The 16337-nt window shown below is 43.3% G+C and overlaps 1 protein-coding gene across 2 annotated transcripts in view; it reads left to right on the top strand.

The window, feature by feature from the left end:
* Positions 1 to 16337, top strand: part of LOC111147580 (regulator of calcineurin 2) — a 263914-nt gene that overhangs the window by 231723 nt on the left and 15854 nt on the right. For both annotated transcript variants that reach the window (XM_022503692.1, XM_022503693.1), the window contains 2 exons: positions 9395 to 9568; positions 13324 to 13495. In XM_022503692.1, coding sequence (XP_022359400.1) covers positions 9395 to 9568; positions 13324 to 13495 — 346 coding nt within the window. The remainder of the gene's footprint in view (positions 1 to 9394; positions 9569 to 13323; positions 13496 to 16337) is intronic.

The following is a 16337-nucleotide window of genomic DNA, read 5'->3' on the forward strand; positions in this document are numbered from 1 at the left end:
GGGTGTTTACCAAATGGGTTCTGGCGCATGTGGTAGGAATAGCCTCAGCCATCCCCATGACCCATGTACTGAAACTCTCCAGAAAATCTCACATTTCTTGGCTTTCGTTCCGGAGATTCAAACATTGAGGGAAAGGGTCCCCATCAGCTGAGAGTGATACCAGCAGCATATTGTTTTAGCCATCCTACGCACCTGGACTCCAGACTCCCTTGTGAATGTACAGTATCCTTGTCATTCTCTTAGACGTATTTCCTGGAAATTGAGTGAAGTTTCAGCTCTGAGGTCTTCTTTGTACGGGCCTGTACCCAGGCCCTGGCAAGGCTCTGACGATGTGTTTCACAGTCAGATTTTTTTTTTTTTTTTTTTGGTAAAATTTATAAAACTTATTTCTTATGAATTTTTTGTCCTCATTAAAAAATATTCCACTTTGGCACCTCTTTTGTATAATTTTGCCTACAAAGGATGTCCCAAGTTATCAAAGCTATAAGCTCCACAGAGCTGAGGCTGACCGCCATTCAAGGATCATTTCAGTTTGTAGTCACTGTGCATTTTATTAGCTTAAAGGAGTTTTTGGGGGGTGGGCTGTCTTCCCAGTTCTAAATGTGTGGATGGCAGCACAGTGAAATAAGAGAAATGGAGACTTCCTTCGCTAGAATGGAGTGAGCGTGAGCTCTTGGACAGAGAAGTTACCCGGCCACTGTGGGTTTTAAGGGCGGGAACGAAAGAGCAGACTAGAACACAGGCCATGGAAAGTGTTCTGCTGAGAGAAACAGGTGATGAGGTTTTAGGGCTAAGTGGGTCCTTTTAGAGTTTGGCGCTGAGTTTTACATCTTTGTCTCTCAAAAGGACTCCAGTGAGAAGGGAGAAAGGCTTTTGTGCCTTTACCGGCAAATTCTCTTCTCCCAAAGCAGTCGTGTGACCCGAGGTCTGTCCACTTCTCTTATCAGTAAAGAAGGGGTGAGCCTCCTTTTCATCATGATTTTCTGTTTAGGTCACATCAGAACCACAAAAGAATCAAAGCATTATTTCATACAATTCTGCCTGGCCTTAGAAATCCTAACAGGTTAAAAATCCAGATGTAAAAATCCCCCCCTGCACACCTGATATCCCTTATTAACAGCAGCGCTCCTTCTGACAGGAAGCCCTCCCAAGCAGCCTGTAAAATCCAGTATGATCCCTAACCATGGGATTTGCCCAGGACTTGTCAGTGGAACCCATTGAGAGGTGATAAACCGAAATGTTGTCTCATTCCTCAGCAGGTTCTGGGAGGTATTATCTGCCCGATGAGAGCCCTGTGATTTTGAGAGAAGCTGAATTTCTTATTAAGATAATTTATACCCACAGGGATCGTAAGTGAGAATATTGAAGCATACGTAAAGGCATACAGCCTCGTTTGGAATGTGGATAAAGGCAGCATCGGACCCCCTAGCAGTGGGATCTTTAAGCACTCTTCCTTCACCTTGACAGCGCTAGCTTGCTTACCCTCATTCTTCAGACCTCTCACTTGTCTGCGTGTTCTCAGTGACCCTGGGTTGTCTGAATGGCTTGAACTTCCTAGTTCTGGTTTTGCTAACGAGGCAGTGCGGTGGCATTGTGGAGGTCACTGACTTCCAGGGGCTTCATGTGTTATTCAAAGACAGAAACAATCTCAACTTACCCTCAGATGGTCCATCCAGAAAAGCGAGGGTTCAGTAACTTCACAAAATTGTGTATGTGCAGCCTGTCTGGCTAGGAGTTAAACAAAGGGAATATTGTAGTGTTCTAATATTCTTTCTACAAAACACCTCGGGGTTTTGTATCGAACAATTGAACAAAATACATTGAGCACTTCCTAAGTCTTCCTGAGTTTACAAAACAACAGTCGCTTCCTTTTTTTTTTTTTTTTTTTTTTTTAAGATTTTATTTATTCAGTTGTCAGAGAGGGAGAGAGAGAGAGAGCACAAGCAGGGGGAGCAGCAGGGAGAAGAAGCAGGCTGCCTGCCAAGCAAGGAGCCAGAATTGGGGCTCCATCCCAGGACCCTGGGATCATGACCTGAACCAAAGGCAGACGCTTAACAACTCAGCCACCCAGGCATCCCAGTTGCTCCCACTGTGTCTGGAAACTATAATGGCTCACCTGCCACTTGGTTTTGTTCCATAACTTCTGAGGACAGTCGTCTTCACATCACTGGAGCTTCTTGGTAAGGACTCTGGACAGATCCCTCTGTCTGGTGTTGAGGCCAGGCTCATATTTACCCTCAAGACCCTGAGAGGACTGTATCACCGGTGAGGAATGCTGTCTCGTGTTTGCCTTGAGAAAGATTAGAAGCAAAATGTTGGCCCACCCATGGCCCATGTTCAAGACCGCACGAGAAGTTTTCTTAGTTTTCAGGAGGACATCCTGTCAGAAAAGCTGCTCTTGTGAATCTTTCACAATGCAGACTCTTTGCGTGAAAAAAATAACTAGACCTCCATGGCCCCAATTTTTGTCTCTACCCTTGTTTTCCTCTTTTTTTTTTCTATACTCAAGTTTCTATTTTGAGATTTATTATTTTTATTTATTTATTTATTTATTTATTTATTTATTGCCATCTTGTATGTCTTGATAAGCCATGTTCGAATCTTTTTAAAAACGCAGAGCACAAATAATGCATAAAGGAACAAATAATTGTAACACAGATGAAGTTAAGAAGATTTAAGGAAAACCGCAGTGAGCCTCTGCAAGCTCACAGTCCCGTTCGTAATGGTCCATCTGTACAGGTCCCTGCAATTTCCAGACTGCTCAAGAAAAGCAAATACGTTTAAAGGTAGAGATTGTAAAATCCTGAAGTGTTCATTCTTGAGAGCAAATTAACCCCCTTCCTTCTTGTTGCACTCCTCCCACACATACAGGTTGTGTACACATGCCTGTCTTGCCCACGCTACCCTGGAATGACCCCGCTATCCACTTACCACTCACCTAAAAAAAAAAAAAAAAAAAAAGGCAGAACTGTATCGGCAGGCTCTATTAAAAACCATCTGATCCCTAGTTTTTTGTGGACCCTTAGTGCTGCATAATCACCTGCATTAATATCCTAGGGCTGCTGTCACAAAATACCATAAACCGATTGCCTTAAAGTGACAGCAATTTATTACCTCACACATCTGGAGATTAGAAAACCAAAATCAAGGTATTAGCAGGACTGTGCTACCTCTGAAACCAGTAGGGAAATCCTTCTTCATCTCTCCTTAGTTTCTGGTAGTTGCAATCTGCCGGCAATTTTTGGCCTTCCTTGGCTTATGGAAGCATCACTCCAATCCTCCATCTTCACGTGACACTTTATGTCTCTCTGTCTTCCCATGGCTGTCTTCTTATGAGGACAACAGGCATCCTGGATTAGGGACTCCATTCTAGTATGACCCCCTCTTAGCAAGTTACATCTTCAGTGACCCTGTTTCCTGATAAGGTCAGATTCTGAGGTACTGGGGACTTCAGCATAGCCTTTGGGTGGAGGAACATAATTCAATCCAAAATACACTGTCCTTTGACTCGTCCACATTTACTCTCCTTGCCTCTAGCTCCTCAAGACCTCAGTGTCCCTTCACCTTCCACTTCCCTGAGATGAGAAAGCCATTCTGTTTGCTTTAGCTCTTTTCTCACAGGAAGAAATCCCTACAAGTCTTTCTGAAGCCCCTCTTCTTGTCTCCACCATCCACTACCCCTTCTCTCTCCTGTCTCCTCTCTTTCCATCATCATAGTTTCATTTCGTCAACCAGTAAGCGTCTCTCCATGCTACTAAAAATCTTCTTTTGATCTGACTTCCCATATAATTATCACCCCAGCTCCCTCTTTCTTGTTGGCAAGTTATCTTTCTCCACCTTTCCCCCTCCATTCACCCCTCAATCCATAATAATCCATATTTCACCTCTACATCTGTTCAGATAGCTCTCAGGAGGATTGCCAGTGGTCTCCCACTGGCCAAGACCATCTTCATCCTCTTCACCATCCCTGCAGTGTTCAGGTATAATCACCACTCTTTCTTGAGTGATGTCTCTTCTTCGATTTCCATTATGTTGTATCCTAAAGATTCTCACTAGACCTCTTGTCTTCAACCCAAGCCAAATAAATCCTTACTTTCTTGGAGATGTTATGATACCACAGTTCTTGAAGGATGGTCTGCAGACTCCTACAGGTTACCAAGATCATTCTCCATGAGGTCAAAACCATTTCCATAATAAGACTAAAACACTCTTTTCCTTTTCAGCTGTGTTGACATTTCACATGGTGCAGAAGCAATGGTGGTTAAAACTGCTGGTACTTGTGTACAAGTCAGGGCATGGGCTGCAAACTATACCAGTTTTACCAGTATTCCTCACAGCCACAAGCTCACAGTTAAAAAAAAAAAAGAAAGAAAGAAAGAAAGAAAGAAAGGAAAAGGAGAAAGAAAGAAAAATACTGATTTTACCTAAAAATGGCCTAAATCCATAAAATTTATTAATTTTATTAACTTTATATCCTTGAACATGTGCCTTTTTTAATAATCCAAATAAGGAAATGGGAAGAACACATAAAGTACACTTCTGCAGCACCCCAAAATATAGTATTTGACTTGAGGAGACATTGGAGGCTATTCTAAGATGAACCAGACATTTACTTTTCTCATGGAACACAATTTTTACTTAAAAGAACAACCAACAGTCAAATTGTAGTTATACAGACCTAGATATTTGGCAGACATTATCCCAAAAATGAATGAATGAGCATGTTACGCCAAGGAAAATAACCGGCATTGTTTGTCACCAATGATTAGGAAAGAGGAATGCCTATGTGGCTCAGTCAGTTTGGTCCTCGGATAGAGTCCCGCATCTGGCTCCTTGATCAGCAGGGAGCCTGCTTCTCCCTCTCCCTCTGCCACTCCCCCTGCTTGTGCTCGCTCGCTCTCTCTCTCTCTCTGACAAATAAGTAAATAAAATCTTAAAAAAAAAAAAAAAAAAAGGACGGGGCACCTGGGTGGCTCAGTTGGTTAAGCGACTGCCTTCAGCTCAGGTCATGATCCTGGAGTCCCGAGATCGAGTCCCACATGGGGCTCCCAGCTCCATCGGGATTCTGCTTCTCCCTCTGACCTTCTCCTCACTCTTACTCTCTCTCACTGTCTCTCTCTCAAATAAATAAATAAAATATAAAAAAAAAAAGAGGGAAAGAACTTTCAAGCTAAAAGTAGAATTTTGGAAAACCTATATTTACCAACGTGAATCTGACAACTTTCCAATTTCTGAAGAATTTTTATTAATATAGGTGGTAATATATCGTGCCAAATAGATAAAGGTGCAAAATAGATACATAGATCTTAATATAATCAAATGATAATGTTACTTGATTATAATCAAGATTATACATTAAATCAGATTTAACTTTGTAGTATACTTTAAGACATTGCCACTTGTCGGGTTTTGATGAAGTATCAAGAAAGGCTATTCACAAGGAATTTCAAAGAATATTTGAAAGGCTATTGTTACTCCTCCCTTTTCCAACCATGTGTTTGGGTGAGGTCAGCTTTGGGTCACACCCCTCAGACAAAACAGCATAGTGTAACAGATTGAACATAGAGACAAATGGGAGATTCAGGTCTCTTCTATTAAATCTGAAATTAAAGAGATTTGCAGAAATGTTAAAAAAAAAAAAAAGCACCGATCTCACTAAATTCTCTTGTTTTGGAAAATAGTTATTTTTCCTAAAAATATTATTTTAACATAGAATGGGCTTATTATTGTTACTTTTAAATATATTTGTAAATGCATATTTTTAAAAGTCTCTGGTACAATGAACACTGGTAGGTGAAACCCACATTAACAAAAGTTCTTTAGGATTCCGCATAATTTGTAAGTGCGTAGCGAGGTCCAGAGACCAGAATTTGAGATCACTGCTGTGGAACTTTTTCAAACCAATGGTTACAGAGGGAACTACCTGTTGAAGACATGAGGAATTTATTGGGTTTGTGGAGTACCAGACTGGAGGAAAGTGGCAGCCGGGGACAACAAAGTACCACTTTGTGTCTCGGCAGGGGACGGGGGTTGGGGGTGGCGACCTGAGCATGAAAAGCATAGATTTGTTCTCCTGCCAGTTGAGAGACAGACACCCGTGTCTCGCTCTGTTCAGGACACTATGTTGCCTAAGGGTAGGTCGTCATGCTGCACCTGCCTATAACGAATTTTGTTTCGTACTCTGTCGCCTCTGCCAATGAAATGTTTATCATGTCACTAATGGAAGAAAATAGAGTTGGCCAGTGAATCCCCACTTCTTGGCCAGCTGTCACCCCCTGCCAATACCGGTTCTCAAAAGAAATCTGCAGAGAGGACAAGCCAAGTACATGTTAGTTGATGGGGACAAAGATGACGATCACCATAGAGCTTGTGAAAACCCTGGCTCCTCAGCTCTGGGCCGAACCCCAGGTTTGGTGAAAGACCTATTTTGATTATCCACCTAAGCCCAAAACAAGGGGTATCAAAGAGGTTGCTGTCACTTGCCAACTCTAGCTTGAGGCAGTAGCTGCCTGGGGCCCTCTTCTGAGGATCAGTGGAGAAAACAGTGGCACTCAGTAGTGGACATCTGCCAAAGCCTCCCACATTGTCAGCCCTCCCCTAAGCCCAAAGCCAGGACTCCTTGATTTTTTTTTCGCCAATCCAAGCTCTTGAGGCCAAACAGCTCCGAATAGCTGAGATGTGAGGCATAAAGAAGAAATACAAAATGCAAACAAGGGATTAGAGGCAAAGGAAAAGAACACTTCCCCTCCAAGGCTGGCCTCCATGCGTACACTCAGGCCCTGGGGAAGGCACGGGGACGTGAAACTGGCAGTGGAATAATATAGAGCTACAAAGACTCAAGAATTTTGTCCTAAGAAATAGGAATATTTCTCTATAGAAATAAGAGCTTTTAATCTCTTAATGCTCTTCATTCCTGAAAACTTCCCAAATTAATTAAACCATCAACTGTGGTATGACCAGCTGAGGGTACTGTCATTGTGAGGAACTAGAAAACATTGTATTCACCAGGACTCCTATTCAGGAAAATACAGTATTGTCAGGAAATAATTCCTTAGTGAGCTCTCTTGGAGTGGTGGTGGAGGCCCCAGGCCCAGGAGTTGGCTGATCCCAAGGCTTGAGAGATGAAGGAAAAACTGTAGAAGGAATAGACAAGGAAAGATTCTTGTTTTGTTCTTGAGAGGGAAAGGGGAATAAGAATAAGAAAAGGGGAGAAAGAACCCCTCATATCTCCATGAATGTCATGAAACTTTAAAAAATTAAAAATAAAAAATAAAACTTGCTTTGAATGTATTATTGGTGGTTCTGGACTGGATAGATAGGTTATAAAGAGAAAGAAACAGGAGTCAAAAATGTGGAGAACTACAGGCATGGCCTGAGGACATCTCAAAAATGGGCCAAACATTTGGAAGGGTCACAGGCCATGAACTTTAAGGTCTAAGACATGTTCATGTGTGTGACTAGGAGGTCTTCTAGGAGGTCTTCTCTAACATCTGGGTTCTTCCTCCTCTGCAACCCCAGAGGTCTGTGATGTCACAGGCCCCCATCACATTGCTGATTCTGCTGGATGTGGTCACACATGAGCCATGGGTCAGTTTATTGGTGCCCATCTCTGGCTCCTACTACAGCACCTCCCTCTTTGTCTCAGTCTGGCAGTGTAATTCTGTATATAGTGGAAAGTATCTCTGTGTTCAGGGTCACAAGGACTTTGGCCTGGTGGAGGCTCTGTCACTAACTGCCTGTGTGACCATGGTGGGTCTTTTTCTTCTCAGACTTCAGGATCTTGATTGGTAAAACGATAGAGGTGAGGAAGGAAAGGGTTAACTATCGCTTAGGTCCCTTACAAATCAAAATTCAGTAAATCTTGCCACTTCTTGGTACACTGTTGTTCCCACTTATACTCACACTTATAATATACCCTTTGTTCATTGTAGAAATAAAAGAATCAGGGTTTGTTGGTTTGTTAGTTTAAATAAAAGTTATTTACTTAGTAGCAGTTTCTCCACTGAGAACATACAGTAATTTAACATGCACTGGTTTTGTTACTTAGAACAAGAACTTTTTTAAAGCTAAGAAGAACAAGACAGATGGTATTTATATGTATACAAGTGTGTGTGTGTGTGTGTGTGTGTGTGTGTGTGTGTGTGTAATTCTCTAATTTTCTTTCCCCAGCCTTATGGGCATTCTCTTATTTGTGACTGTGTCTGCCTCTCCCAATAAGATGTTAGACCGTCGAGGCTCGCAACATAATGATACTCATCTCTGTGTCCTCCTAAAGCCTAGAGACCATGCCTTATATAAAGTGAGCATTTAACAGAGATTTGTTTAGCTGCGCTGAAAACGTACCAAGTCAAAATTTTTAAATGATTGCCTTGTACTGTGATAGGTTTGGTTATGCTGTGGGAATAACATAATCTCCAAATCTCAGGGGTTCAATGCAATAGAGGTTTGTTTGTTGGTTGGTTGGTTTTTGGTTTTTGGTTTGTTGTTGTTGTTGTTGTTATTGTTTTTCCTTGCCAAGGCAAACTCAACCATAGGATGGGTGGGAGGAGGGAGAAAAATATTTCTGTTCCTCACAGCCACTCAGGGACCCAGGCTGCGAAGAATCCTGCTTCCAAATGGTATGCCATCTGGAATACATGGCATCTTCAGAGAAAGAGATAAAAAATTCTTAAGGGCTTTTTCTTGCCTTCTGCACACATTTCATGAACCAGGACTAATCACATGGCACCAGCTAACTAGTGACACCAAGACTGATCATCGCTAATAACATCTATCACGTACTTTACTTGATAGCTCTAGTATTTTGGCAATATGGACTTCTTTGAGAATCTTGTACCAACAATGATCCCTCTCCCCAGAAAAAAAGACACAGATACACGGAAACTTACTCAACACTTTGCATGATTTTCAGGTTTTTTATGCATTTCAAGCCCCATTGACTGCTCCTCTGCAGATCTCAGGACCCAGATTATAAATCCTTACACTGAATCCACAAGCATGTTAACACCTGGTAACAGACCAACAGATGAAAGAAAAAAAAAAAAAAGACATTACTAAGATGAAATCAGAGAGGGAGACAAACCATAAGAGACTCTTAACTCTAGGAAACACACCGAGGGCAGCTGGAGGGGAGGTGGGGTGGGAGGATGGGGTAATCAGGTGAGGGGCGTTAAGGAAGGCATGTGATGTAATGAGCCCTGGGCGTTACATGCAACTGATGAATCACTGAACTCTACATCCGAAACTAATAATACACTAATTAAAAAAATACATTACTAGTGTTCTGTTTTATTTGAGAAAAGCCAATTTATTTACTTAATTATTTGTGTTGGATCAGGCATCATGCAAGATACATGGCTGATGGATTTTCCTCTGTTTGTTTTGCTTTTACCAGGAAAAATTTGAGGGCCTGTTTCGGACTTACGATGACTGCGTGACGTTCCAGCTGTTTAAGAGTTTCAGACGTGTCCGAATAAACTTCAGCAATCCCAAATCTGCAGCCCGAGCCAGGATAGAGCTTCATGAAACCCAGTTCAGAGGGAAAAAATTAAAACTCTACTTTGCACAGGTAAGGTCATTCTTGCTCTACGTTATCTTCTGCTTTTTAAAAAAATGTAAATGGAGGCCTTTCTACTTTCAGGCTGGTTTGTAGTCAATAATTAGTTCATGGAGAAATAAACCTGCACCGTGGATCCCCAGGCAGGTACATCACAGAGGTTCAGAAAGCAGGCTGTAAGGGCTGACAGCCTGGGCTGTCACTGGGCAAGACACATACTCTCAGTGGGCCTGTTTCCTCACCTGGGAAAGGAGGAGGGTGATACACACCTCCGACTGTTGCTGGGAGGATTAAAGGAACTATTACTGTGTGTTCAAATGCCTGGCATTTGGTAAATACACAGTAAACACCAGCTGGTGGTCATAGTAAGAACGGTCTATTCACAACTACTCCGAAACTTCCTAGCAGGGTTATGGTTAAAATTTCAGTTATATCCTAGTTTTAGTGACTCCTGTTCATGAGAAAACATGACAAACATGGAAATCAATTTTGTGTTTATTTCATCCAGAAATAAATATTGGCTATTCCCAAAGGGCACGGGCAATTCTTGGCAATGCTCACAACGTCCACAGCAATAAAAAATCAATGTCCTAGGGGTGTCTGGGGGGCTCAATTGGTTAAGCATCTGCCTTCTGCTCAGGTCATGATCCCGGGGTCCTGGGATCGAGTCCCACATCAGGCTCCCTGCTTGTTTTTGCACTCTCTCTCTTTCTCTCTCTGCCAAATAAATAAATAAATAAAATCTTAGAAAAGAAAGAAAAGAAAAAAGTTCCATCAGTGTCTTCCCTTCATCATCAGATATCTTGATCCATCCCTTATTGGTCAGTAAACATTGTTCCCATCTTCGAACTCTACAAAGGTGGCACAATGAAAAAACGTTGACTTTGCTTCTTTTTAAGGCCAAACAGTATTCCATTGTATGTAGATGCAACGTTTTCTTCACCCATTCATCTGTTGATGGGCATTTATGTCATTGCCACATCTTGGCTATTATGAATAGTGCTGTAATGACCATGAGAGTTAATATTTCTTCAGGAGCCGGATTTCAATTCTTTTGCGTAAATATCCAGAGGTAGAATTGCTCAGATGGTGGTTCTATCTTTTATTTTTTGGAGGAACCTTCATCTTGTTTTCTATAGTGGCTGCATCATATGCATTCCCCCCAACAGTATGCAAGGGTTCCAGTTTTTCCACATCCTTCCCAACACTTGCTGTCTTTTATCTATTTATTGGATTTTGATAATACCCATCCTGATGGGTGTGAGGTTATATCTCACTGTGGTTTTGACTTGCATTTCCCTGATGCTTAGTGACCTAAATATTTTTTTATATGCCTGTTGGCCCTTTATGTATCTTCTTTGAAGAAATGTTTATTTGAGACCTTAGATCATATTTTAACTGAGTTGTTAGGTTTAATTTGGGTTTTTTTGTTGTTGTTATTGTTTTGAGAGATTTTTTTTTCTTGCTTTTGAATCATAGAAGTTCCTTAACTCTTTATCCTGTATATGGATAAGGAGATTAACCTCTCCTCCATATGGTTTGTAAATATTTTCTCTCATTCGTGGATTGCCTTTTCACTTTGTTGATATTTCTTTGGCTGTGCAGAAGACTTAGTTTGACGTAGTCTTGTTTCTTTTTCTTTGTGTTGCCTGTGCTTGTAGTGTCATATCTATGAAAACATTATCAAGGCCAATGTCTTGAAGCTCTCCACTCTATTTTCTTCTAGAATTTTTGCAGTTTCGGGTCTTACATTTTGAGTCTTTAGTCCATTTTGAGTTAATTTTTGTATATGGGATAAGATAAGGTTTCCATTTCATTCTTTTATATGTGCATATCATTTTCCCAACACCATTTGTTGAAGAGACTGTCCTTTCCTCATTGTGTACTGTTAGCACCCTGGTTGAAGGTCAGTTGACCCTATGTTTTGGATTCATTTCCGAACTCTCTGTTCTATATGTCCATTGGTCTGTATGTGTGTCTTAATGCCAATACCATGCTATTTTGCTTACTGTAGCTTTATAATGTATTTTAAAATCAGGAGGTATGAGCTTGCTCTTTCTCAGATTGATTTGGCTATTTGTGGTCTTTTGTGGTTCTATATGAATTTTAGAATTTTTTTTTTTTACCATTTCTTTAAAAAAAAAAAAGCCATTGGGATTTTGGTAAGGGTTGCTTTAAATCTGTAGATTGCTTTGGACAGTGTGGACATTCTGCAACATGGATGAACCTCGAGGACATGATGCTAAGTGAAATAAGCCAGTCACACAAAGGTGAATATTGCCTGATTCCACTTAGATGAGGGATCTAACATCATACAGTTCATTAGAACCGAAGAGTAGAATGGTAGTTGCCAGGGACTAGGAAGAGGGGGAAAAGGATGAGTTACTAATTAACAGATATAAAATTTCAGGTAAAGAAGATAAATATGCTTTAGAGATCTACTGTACAAAACTGTACCGGTAGTCAACAATAATATACTGTAGACTTAATTTGTTAAGAGAGTAGATCTCCTGGGGTCCCTGGGTGGCTCACTCAGTTAATCATCTGCCTTCGGCTCAGGTCTGATCCTGGGGCCTTGGGATCAAGCCCCCTGCTCAGGGTGGAACCTGCTTCTCTCTGCCCCTCCTCCTACTTGTGCTCTCTCTTTCTCAAATAAATAAATAAAATCTTCTTTTAAAAGAGGAGGGTGGATTTCCTGTTAAATGGTCTTTTCACAATAAAGTAAAATAAGATGTAAAAAAGAAGAACATAGACTTTGGCCCCAGACCCATGTTTGAATCCCATACTGCCAGAAACTGTGTTACTTGTAGAAACCTCAGTTTTTATCTATTGAATCCCCACTTGTTTCCTTAAAAAGTTAAACAGAGAGTTACCATCTGACCCAGCAAGTATCCCTTCCGAGGTGTACATCTAGAAGACTTGAAAACAGATCTCAAACAAATACCCATACTCATATGTTCATGGTGGTACTATGCACACTAGCAGAAAGTTGGAAACAATTGGAATGTGCGTCAGTGGGTGGAGACAAACAGATGGTGGTCTGTCACTCACTGGGATGTTACGCAACCATCAGAAGGGATGCAGTACCGGGTGTGCGAGGACGTGGATGAACCTGTAAATATGCTAAGGGAAACAAGCTAAACACAAAAAGGTCACATCATCTCATTCCGTTTCTGGGAAATGTGCAGAACAGGCAAATCCATAGAGTGGACTGGTGGTTGCCAGGGTCTGACTCGAGGCCAGAATGGTAGGAAATGTTTCATGGGCACAGGGTTTGCTTCGGGGCGATACAGATGCTTTGTCTCTAGGCTGAAGTGGGGATGGCGCCCCGTGCCACTGATTGTTCACGTTAGAGTGCTTCATGTCACATGACGGGAAGATCGCCTCAAAAGAATGAGAGAGAGAGAGAGAGAGAGAAAGAGGAAAGAAAGGGAGCAGGGAGTCTGGAGAGCAGTGGCCTCAGCCTCAGGTGGGAACTTGTGCTCAATGCAGAGTCCCGGGCCCTGCCCCAGCTCGGCCGAATCAGGCACTCCGGCCTTTCGGAAGTTGTCCAGGTAATCGCGATGTCCACTAGGAGTCGAGATTCGCTGTTCTAAGGATCAGGTGACCGAGCAAGTGGTGGATGGTAATCAGAGATTATTAGGGTAGCCTGGTTCACTGGTTCCTTTGTCACGGGCTGAAAATGAGACTCTGCAGCTTCGGGTCCCTGCACGGCCCATTTGAGGCCCTGATGAATACTCTGTCTTCATCTCTCCTCTGTTTGAAAGGTTCAGGCCCCAGAGACAGACGGTGACAAGCTGCATTTGGCACCGCCGCAGCCCGCCAAGCAATTCCTCATCTCACCCCCGGCGTCTCCTCCCGTGGGCTGGCAGCCCATCAGCGATGCCACGCCAGTGCTCAACTACGACCTCCTCTACGCTGTGGCCAAACTAGGACCAGGTATGCTCTGGGGCCCCTTTGGAAAATAGACAGTGTCGGCAACCTAGAAAGGCCAGATGGGATAAACGACCATGAGATCCGGGGCTCATGGGAACATGTGCCTTTCTAATGGGTTTATGGCCATGTGTGGACAGCAAGAGGGCTGACGGGTCAGAGAGGAAGAACCAGCTTTGGACTTTGTCCCCGTTTAACAGCAATTTGGGAATGTGGACTGCAAGGTCTGTCTGTGCTGTTTCTGCACTGCGATGCAGATGCTTTAAGGTTGGAAAGAGCTACCTAATTCTCATGGGCTTCCTCTCTGTACCATAAGGAATTTTGGTATATTTGGTATATTCTGGTATATTCTGGTTTTCTCAGAATAGGCAAAATACGCTCTACCAGCTGGCACTAGGCTTCTGTGCTGTGCAACCGTCTTTTATTGCTGCCATAGGAAAGCCCAAGAACCTTCTGAAACAAGACAGTCTTCCTGCCAAGGTGAAGGCGCTTGGTCTCCAAGAAGCCAGTTACAGTAGCCTTTACCTTTAAAAAAAAAAAACAAAAAAAACCTTACGATCATTTCCTTCCAATGTTGGTATACATGGCTCAGATTCTCTCGTTTTCAAGACTGAATAGTATTCCACTGGGCAAATATACCATCACACTTGATTCGTCCGGTTTCCCGAGTCGGACATTTAGACTGTTTCCAGTTTCTCACCATTCCAGTCAGAGGTACAGTTAACATCCTTGTACATATTTCCTATGCACCGATCCAGAATTTCTTTACGTGGGTTCCTAGAAGTGATACCATCCTCACTTTCAGCACACAGATGCTGCCACCTCGCTTGAAAAAATACTCCCAGGGGGCGCCTGGGTGGCTCAGTGGGTTAAGCCTCTGCCTTCAGCTCAGGTCATGATCTCAGGGTCCTGGGATCGAGGCCCGCATCGGGCTCTCTGCTCAGCAGGGAGCCTGCTTCCTCCTCTCTCTCTGCCTGCCTCTCTGCCTACTTGTGATCTCTCTCTCTCTCTCTCTCTCTTTGTCAAATAAATAAATAAATAAAATCTTTAAAAAAAAGAAAAAGAAAAAGAAAAAATACTCCCAGGGATTAAGACAGGTGAAATGAAATGGGGTCGCTTAGGTCAAGGGGTTTTTAAATGGAGCTGGAAGACCCACTAAAGAGATGGGACTTAGGTACATCCTTACCCCATAGGACCATGAACTTTTTGAACTGGGCCCAACCACATATGATATTCCAAGAACTCAACGTGCAACTTTTTCTACTAAGAGGTTTTGCTTAGTGACAGCCTTAGCAAGCAGTCACATTCAGCCAAGATAGTGTGCCACCAATGCCCATCAAAATTCTTCGTAAACAACACATACAAGCATTGCCTTTTGTCTTTAAAAAATGCTTGATTTTCGTTCCCTGGGGCGAGGGCACGCTTTGGTTGGACGCCCCCATCTGTGTTCCCCAAACTACAATTCCGAGACCCTAAAGGAATGCTCTTGGTTTTTACTGGCTCAGCCTCTTTTTTCAGTTGATGGTATATTTCCTTATTACAGCAGGAGGGGACATGATGGGAGGGGCAGCTGAGGGTTTAGGCACTGTGGGTCCGAGGGTAAATAACGCCCACCGTGTCTGCTACTAGCTGTTCTCCTGGTGGGAGGGGGACTTTAAAAATACCATCCCAATGTCCTGGCCGCACCCTAAGAGATTCTGATTTAATTGATTTGGGTCAAGTTCAGGCATTAGTATTTTTTTAAAGTTCCCCTAAAACTCTCAAGAGCCACTGATAGCCAAGGGACAAAGAGCGGATAGACTTAGAATGAATTGTTACCGGTATTTCTTAGTGTGCTCAGGAAGATACACGGACCAGAATCGCCCCCTGGAAGTCTGCAGTTTTCATCATCACACGTAATGATTCTTGCACCCACAGAAATTTGAGGACCCTGGTGACTAGAGCGATCACGCCTGGGGCGACCACTCGTAGGATGACCAGTCCTGGGTGAACCACTGTTCTGGCTCACCCAGGACTGAAGGCTTCCTGGGAACGTTCAGTGCCAAACACAGGAAATTCCCAGGCAGACCAGGAAAGGAAGGCACCCTAGTGGGTCCTCAGATTAGGATGTGGCTGGTTTGAGTAATAAGCCCTCCCTGCAGAGACTAACTGGCTGTCCCATGTGACCAGAACTTAAATCTAGTACTCCTGAGAGCAAGCAGCCTAGGGCTTCTTTCTAACTGGCATCAAGGTACTCAGCGTCTCGGGGGCCTTTACACTGGCCATGGGTTACCCCCTCGGAGAGCTCTTGTGAGAAGCAGTAGGTCCCTGACTAAAAAGAGCTGAGGGGAGAGCAATGTGATAAGAAGAGAGGTATTCACGACACGGGATTTCTCTGAGAGCCTTGTCCACGTACAGGAACCCAGAGCCAATGTACTCCCCGTACAAAGAACGGTGTCGGTGATAGGAGTAAACGTGACCTTTATAAAATAAGTCGGGTCTGCCCAAGTCAAACCTTGTGGGAAAGCTTTTCCCACAGTAACTGCGGACACTCCCAGAACTAGGAACACGCAGCCCCAGATGGACCGGCTGAAGCCGAGGGACTCAGAACTGCCAGCTTGCCTCTCATGCACAGATGCTGCAGCGAACACGTTTGAACACCTTGTACAGTTGTGCGAATGTCGGGAAGGGCAGCTTCGGAGGATCACCGAGGTCTTGGCTGGAGGACGCAGGAGTCACTGACCAGCCTGCATTTGACAGGAGGAGGACCCGAGAGGCCCAGACAGGGGAGGAGTCACTCGCCAGTGACAGAGCCTGGGCGTCCAAGGCCGTGCTCTTCCTCCAGCACTGTGTATAAGGGAGGCCCAGG

Source organism: Enhydra lutris, unplaced genomic scaffold (assembly GCF_002288905.1).
Source record: "Enhydra lutris kenyoni isolate GAN:26980312 unplaced genomic scaffold, ASM228890v2 scaffoldscaffold17, whole genome shotgun sequence".
NCBI lineage: Eukaryota > Metazoa > Chordata > Mammalia > Carnivora > Mustelidae > Enhydra > Enhydra lutris.